The sequence below is a fragment of the Mastomys coucha genome, unplaced genomic scaffold, assembly GCF_008632895.1.
Source record: "Mastomys coucha isolate ucsf_1 unplaced genomic scaffold, UCSF_Mcou_1 pScaffold23, whole genome shotgun sequence".
Taxonomy (NCBI): domain Eukaryota; kingdom Metazoa; phylum Chordata; class Mammalia; order Rodentia; family Muridae; genus Mastomys; species Mastomys coucha.
The window spans coordinates 50,910,082-50,917,885 of NW_022196906.1; the positions used below are offsets into that span (position 1 = coordinate 50,910,082).

The following is a 7,804-nucleotide window of genomic DNA, read 5'->3' on the forward strand; positions in this document are numbered from 1 at the left end:
AAAGAGAGAGAGAGAGGGAAGGAGGGAGGGAGGGAGGGAGGGAGGGAAAGAGGGAGGGAGGGAGGGAGAGAAGAATGTATATGCCTAACCCCTGCAAAATGTATGAGAGTGCCAGATACGGTGACACTTATCCTTACACCCCAAAACTCAGGAGGCAGAGGAAGGCTGATATCTACAAATTTGAAACTAGCCTGATCTACATAGTAAGTTCCAAGCCAGCCAGGGCTACTCAAGAGTGAGCTTGTATGAAAACACAAAACAACGAGAATACTTATGGCAACTTTATTAATAATGACCTCAAATAACAACAATATCAGGGATCAATTATATCTTTTTCTATTTACTCTTCTCTCAACCACAGTTACTGCTCCCTCTTCTCCTCCAAGTCCCTCCTCCCCTCTCCTCCCCCAGCTCCTCTCTCCCCTTGTTCCACTCCTCTGTTTCCCTTCAGAACAGAGTGGGCCTCCCAGGGGTGTCAACCAAACAGATACATTATATTCTCACAACGAAAACAAGACTATTATAAATATGAAACTACCACATGCAACATAGATGAATCTCAAAGACTTAACAATGAACAAAAGAAAACCAGCCAGCACTTGGGAAACTGAGGCAGGAGAACTGAGTTTGAAGATAGTCTGAGCTACACAGCAAATTCCTGGTTAGTTTGAGCCAAACAATGCAAAAATCCAAAGGAGTCAGGATAGTAAATATTTATGTACATGATTTTCAAGAGCAATTAACTCTATGGTGACAGAAACCTGAATAGCAGTTGTTTCACATATAGGGAGAGAAAGGCTACTGACTGGAAGGGTGCCCCAGGGAGCTTAAATATTTAGAGGTGTGTATCTACTTATCTTTTTATTTGTGAACAAACTCATTGACCTTATACAGTTAGTTTGTACATTTTTGTACCAAAAAAAGTTAGAAGACATCAGAGAAACACTGATTTAGATGAGCAGTTTAGGACTAAGATTCACAAAGGCCAGGAGCCACCTCAACCCCCAAGGCTCACTTCATCCTGAGTCTATTCACTGTTTATCCAGCTTCTGAGTAGCTCCTGCAGTCACAGTGCTGTTCTTTTGGAATGACTTCCAAACCCATCCCTAAGAGGCTTCAGTCCCTGGGTTCTCATTCTGTTGGGGGAGGGAGTAGGTAGACAGGTCTCCCGCGTTCCCTGTTCTAAATAGAACTTTTCCATGTCCAGAGACTTAGCTGCCCAGTGCTCAGGTTCCTTCCAGCTGGAAACATTCTAGGCTTTAGTATTCCAGTTTGTTTGTTTTTTAAAGAGTTATTTATTTACTTTTATGTATATGAGTACACTGTAGCTGTACAGATGGCCGTGAGCCATCATGTGGCTGCTGGGAATTGACCTGTGGGAACAGGGCCTGTGCTTGCTCTGGCCCCGCTCTCTCTGGTGCACCAGAAGAGGATGTCAGATCTCATCTCGTGGTGAGAAACCATGTGGTTGCTGGGATCCGAACTCAGGACCTTTGGAAGAGCAGTCAGTGCTCTTACCCCCTGAACCATCTCACCAGCCCTCCTGTTTTTGTTTATTCACCTTTCTCTGTGCGCCTCACTGAACTTTAGTATTTTAAAGTTTTGTTTCAATCTGAGTAGATAATCAGCTTGTAGAAATTTTATTCAAAATAGAAATTTATAATGTGTGTCAGTATCTGTGGCTGGCTATACTACAACTGTGTGTTCTTAAGAACAGGAGAGTACCCCACTGGTGAGCACACTAGATGATGAGTCCCAAGGCGTGGCTTAGGCCATGAAGCTGAGAATGGCATTTCTTACACAAAAGATAAGTTGATAAGTTGGTGGCAAGTTTTTGGCCTAGACATTCTTGGTTTTTTTTTCCTTTATTTTTTTTATTTTTATTTTTATTAATCATGCCATTCGTTTACATTTCAAATGATATCCTACTTCCCTGTTACCTTTCCACAAGCCCCCCCATCCCCAAACCTCCCTTTCCTCCTTCCCCTTTGTCTGCACGAGAGTGCTTCTCCCAGCTACCCACCCTCTCCCACCCCACCCCTCCAGCATCCCCCTACACTGGGGCATCAAACCTCCACAGGACCAAGGGCCTCCCCTCCCACTGATGTCAGATAAGGCCATCCTCTGCTACTTATGTATCTGGAGCCATGGATCCCTCTCTGTACATTCCTTGGCTGGCTGACCTTGACATTTTGAATGAAGATGAATAACTGGGAAAGTGATTATGCCTAAAGGAATGAACATAAGGAATTTTGCCTCCAAATGACAAAAGCATTTACTTGACCTCAAAGAGACATCTGAAAACTTAGTAGAATTGTTTATTTTAAGGAATTTAAAGGTCTTTACAAAATTAAAGTTTAGGAGATAAATATAAAGACAAAGAAAGAATGAGTTTTTAATGTTTTTTTTTCTTTTTTTTAAATGATCTTCGTGTCTAATTTTAAAAGGTCCAGTTATTTCATATGAAGTTAATTATGGACAAGTGATACTGTGGCTTTTATTTATTTATTTTTATTTATTTTTTTTAAAGATTTATTTATTATTTTAAATGAGTACACAGAAGACGGTGTCAGATCTCATTATGGGTGGTTATGAGCCACCATGTGGTTGCTGGGATTTGAACTCACGACCTTCAGAAGAGCAGTCGGTGCTCTTACCCACTGAGCCATCTCACCAGCCCCGAGTTTTTAATGTTTGATTTTAAAGCAGAGTATCACGTAACACAAACTGGCCAAAACTCACTATACAGCCAAGGATGACTTTGTTTTGTGTTTTTTTTGTTTTGTTTTACGAGACAGGGTTTCTCTGTGTAGCCCTGGCTGTCCTGGAACTTACTCTGTAGATCAGGCTGGCCTCGAACTCAGAAATCCGCCTGCCTCTGGCTCCCAAGTGCTGGGATTAAAGGCGTGCGCCACCACTGCCCGGCAGCAAGGATGACTTTGATCTTGCTATTCTCCTGCTTCCACATCCTCAATGCTGGGGTAACAGGTACATGCCACTGCCATGTTCAGTTTACACTGTGCTGGAGGTAAACCCAGGCTGTGTGGATGCTAGGAAGCACCTTACTAACTGAACTACATCCCCAGGCCCAATGTTCTGGTTTTTATTTTGTAGACTGGAACAATAATTGAAACAAAATTAATTCAAGGTTATTGGCAACATGAATTATACAAAGTTAATCCTGACTCCAAATGTAAAATGTATTCATCTCACAACTCTGGGGAAGTTTTATGGCAGCATATGAACTGAGAAGAAAGAGAATTTGTTCTTGGCTGTACTCTGAGAAGGTGTCATGAAACTGATGGTGCTAAGGAGTCAGCATACTGCTAGAGATCATGTCTGAAGATAGTAAAGGCTACACATCAGACCAACCAAGGAAAGTATGTACAGGCAATGTAAGCAGCAGCACTGAACTGAAGCCTACAGTGCACGTGGCTCCATGATACACGGATTCAACAAAGAAAGCTGAACACAGGAGGATATGCTGCGGACTCTGCCAGCTTACTTTTCTTGCTTCCCTGAGCTACCAGCTCTTTTATTCGTGTAAATTTGGCACTTAAACTCTAGCATCAGGAGTCTTACCATTTTGTGCTGTGATTTCCCATGCATCTTTGTTTTCTATAGAAGGCACTATGCCGGGAGTGACCTAGCTTTCTCAAGGACCTTGGTTTTCTTACTACCATTGTAACTTGTCTGTAACAAGGATTACAGTTATTATTTTTCTTTCAGATGTAAACACTCTAGTTCTAAATGAGCACAAAAACTAAACAAAGCCCGTAGGAAAACCTTCCATTAATTTCTGTCTTCTTCCTGACCACTGCCCCTTTACTTACTTAGTGGAAAGATGACTCTAGGCATCACTTCTAGTCTATCTGAAACCTACAGTAATGCTGTTTCTATTTTTAACTTTATGGAGAAGTCTCAGGTACTGGTGCCCTCTGAAGTGCCCCTTTTGATGAACACTTGTGTATGTGCATGTGTTGGCCTGTGGAGGCCAGAGGACAAAGCTGGGTGTGGATGGTTCATTAGGTGCTGTAAACCTTTTTTTTTTTTTAACTTATTTATTTTGGGGGGCTGAAATGATGGCTCAGTGGTTAAGTGCACTTGCTGCTCTTCCAGAGGAACCAAGTTTGGTTCCCAACACTTGTGTTATGTGGCTTAGAACATTCTGTAACTCTAGCTATAAGTGATCCTATGTGGTCTCTATTGTATACACTCATGTATACAACAGACACAAGTACACACATAGAAGTAAATTACTTATTTTTATTTTATGTATGTGAGTGTTTTTTCTGTATGTATATATGTGCACCATGTGCCTACATTGCCCATGGTGGCCAGGAGTCAGATCCCCTTGTTATAGATGGTTGTGAGCTGCCATGTGGGTGTCAGGGACCAAATCTTGGTCCTCTGCAAGAGCAGTCAGTGCTCTTAATCCCTGACTACTTCTCCGGCACCCCACCCCATGTGTGTGTTGATGTGTATTTGTGTGGCATGTATATGCATATTCATTCGTGTGAGAACTTGTGTCTATGAGTATGGTGTGGTGTACGCATGTGGAGATCAGAGGACAGCCTTGGGTGTCAGTCCTCACCTCCACCTCATTTGAGTTATGGTATCTTGATGAACACTACTGCATAAACCAAATTAGCTGGTCTACTGAGCTTCCAAGATTTCTGTCTCTGCCTCTCATCCTGCTGAAGGCAAATGGGATGATGGGTGAACGCTTGCTCCTTCACATAGCTTCATGCAGTTCTGGGGATCCATTTTCCAGTTTTTCTTCCTGATGATACTTAAGAGACTGAATCACCTCCCCAGTGCACTCTCTCCTTCCCATTGCTTTCTCAGACAGGGTCACTTACAGGGTCACTTACTGGCCTGGCACTCAGCAAGAAAATGAAGTTAGGCTGACTACTCAGGGAGCTCTAGGAGTCCAGTCTTTGCCTCCCAGAGCTAGGATTATACCACTGTGCCCCACTCCTCACCTTCTTTTGTGATGGCGTGGATTCTGGGAAACAAGCTCAGGTCCTTATTCTTGCAAGGCAAGTACTATACCAACTGATCCATTTTCCTAGGCCAACGACAGCTTGAGTTTTACTCTAACTTCTCAACACCATTTGATGTTGTAAATGACTCTTCAAATTCATTTCCTACTACTTGCATAACTGGATGTATACTTTTACATTTCCTATATACTTCTTATATACATCCTTGTTCCCTGTTATCTTTATGCATTATTTCAGCCTTTGCTGATCTTTCTGGACCCTTTCCTAGTGCCTTCTCCCTGTTCCACAGCAACTTGGATTGCAGATGTCTAAACCCACTCTTTTAAATTCTGAGCCTGTATCTGCAATGGATTGTAGTCTTTTGCTGTATTATAGAAACAACAATGAACACACAAAAAACGGGATCCACATTCGTTCTGTTAAAATCTGTTCCATTGCCCTTGTTCTCTAGAGAGTATGTTCTTTTATTCAGAGTAAAAAGCCCAAGTGCCCCTTTCAAGGCCGCCTCGCCTTTCCATCATGACCAATCCCTCACCAAGCTCCCCCTAACCCCCACGACTGACCTTCTTTTCTGGGTTTGCATTATTGTCACATGTAAAGCCTTTTCTTGCCCAGATTACTCTAACAGCCTCCTATCAGTCTGACCTGTCCCCAATCTGTTTCCAGAGTATTCAGTGACCATATTAAAATACAAATATAATTATGAATGCCATCCCTTGTTTAGAATCATTTCAGTATTCAGAGTCTATCTACTGTCTTCCTGTGATCTAAATTTTTTTTATTGATTTAAGTTTTATTGCATTATGATGAGAAAAGTTACATGATTTCAATTTATCTGATTTTGTTAACATTTAAAAACATATTTTAAGTAAATAGAATTAAATCATATTCTTCTTTTTCTATTGTACCCCAACTCCTCCCAGAGACCCCTCTTCAATACGTACAATACCCTTTTTTGTCATATTCTTTAAAATTTATAAAATATTATAACAATAAAAATGAGTATTATAAAAGTTGTTTGATATAAAACAACAATCAATTTAACAGTCTTATGTAGATGCTTATCTACAGCAATACTGAAAATACATACATTTTTCTCAATATAAATTTTAAATAACTCCAAACATATTAACTGTATATTTTGAAATAATACATCACTACTAGGATTTTTTAAATGAACATAAATATATAAAGTCTTTTTGTTTGTTTGTTTGTTTATTTTGTATTTAGTAGAGCTTAAAAACTTGGCTCTTACTGTGGTACAAGCCCAAAATAAGAAAAATTTTTAGACACTGGATTTCATTGTAATAAGGCTGTACTTCAATGACCCTCACATCCCCAAAGGATTTTACCTCCATCTTAGCTAAGCTGAGAGTTGACAGTTCTGCTGCACCAAGTAATGAATTGTAGGCACGATTTTTGGATACAGTCTTCCTGCTATGGTCAAAGCTAATTGACTTGACTGAGTGACTTTATTCTCAGCCCACAGAGAACAGGTTACATTCACTTAAGATATGGTGTGTGTATTAAGATAATCTATCCATAAAGTCATTCACCAACTGTTTCAATGAACAATGGTTCTGCTTGGAGGGTGAGGGTAAGAACCTGGTTCATTGGCTGTGATAATTTGGAAAAGGATTCATCTCAGAGAAAGAGTAACTTATAAAGTCCTCTTCTTCAAACTTGATACAATAGTTACAAACGTCAAGCAAAGCATTCAGTCTCAATCATTGTTGTTCTCTTACGAGCCACCTCCCAAGTTAGTTGTCTACGTTTTTTTGGCTGTATAAATACTTTTGAAATCTGGAAGCTGTTCTGAAAATCATAGTATAGTGTAAAAATATGAAATAAACAATACGACTAATAGAGAGGCTGAGAAAATAGAGAAGCCTGACTTCAAAACCATTATGTGGTACACAGCAAAACACTGTCACCTACAAATAAGCAGAAAGTGTATATGGATTGTACAATATTGGACCTATTTCTCCAATTACCAAATTAGAAAGACCATTGGATGACAGTCAAATTTCTAATTCCTCACATTTTTGGATTTCAATTGATTAGGATATGTTGATAATATTAATTTTCATATTAAGATATTAAGAAAAGGTAATTGTTACTTCCTGTTGTTTTGTTCTAAGAGGTGGAATTAGGTTTGTGTGGATTTGTTGAAAGATTACTTTCTTGCTTCTTCTAGGGTGTAGTTTTGCTCCTTGTGTTGGTGTTTTCCATCTATTATCCTTTGTAGGGCTGGATTTGTAGAAAGATATTGTGTAAATTTTGTTTTTGTCACAGAATATCTTATTTTCTCCATCTATGGTAATTCAGAGTTTTGCTGGGTATAGTATCCTGGGCTGGCATTTGTGTTCTCTTAGGGTCTGTATGACATCTGCCCAGGATCTTCTAGCTTTCATAGTCTTAGGTAAGAAGTGTGGTGTAATTCTGATAGGTCTGCCTTTATATGTTACTTGACCTTTTTCCCTTACTGCTTTTAAAATTCTTTCTTTGTTTAGTGCATTTGATGTTTTGATTATTATGTATGGGAGGAATTTCTTTTCTGGTCCAGTCTATTTGGAGTTCTGTAGACTTACTGTATGTTCATGGGCATCTCTTTCTTTAGGTTAGGGAAGTTTTCTTCTATAATTTTTTGAAGATATTTACTGGCCCATTACTTTAGGAGTCTTCACTCTGTTGTATACCTATTATCCTTAGGTTTGGTCTACTCATTGCGACCTGGATTTTTTGGATGTTTTGGGTTAGGAGCTTTTTGTTTTTGCATTTTCTTTGACTGTTGTGTC

General features: G+C 39.7%; 1 protein-coding gene across 3 annotated transcripts in view; it reads right to left on the reverse strand.

Annotated features, from left to right (window-relative positions):
* The window catches only part of Hmg20a (high mobility group 20A), an 80,703-nt gene that overhangs the window by 44,809 nt on the left and 28,090 nt on the right, over positions 1-7,804 (reverse strand). The window contains exon 1 of one of the 3 annotated variants that reach the window (XM_031346246.1): positions 1,016-1,134. The exons of 1 other annotated variant lie outside the window; for it this stretch is intronic. In XM_031346246.1, the coding sequence (XP_031202106.1) occupies positions 1,016-1,020 (5 nt within the window). In that variant the 5' untranslated portion in view covers positions 1,021-1,134. Of the gene's footprint in view, positions 1-1,015; positions 1,135-7,804 lie in introns of those variants that run through there. One more of the 3 variants, XM_031346245.1, reaches the window with a different exon arrangement.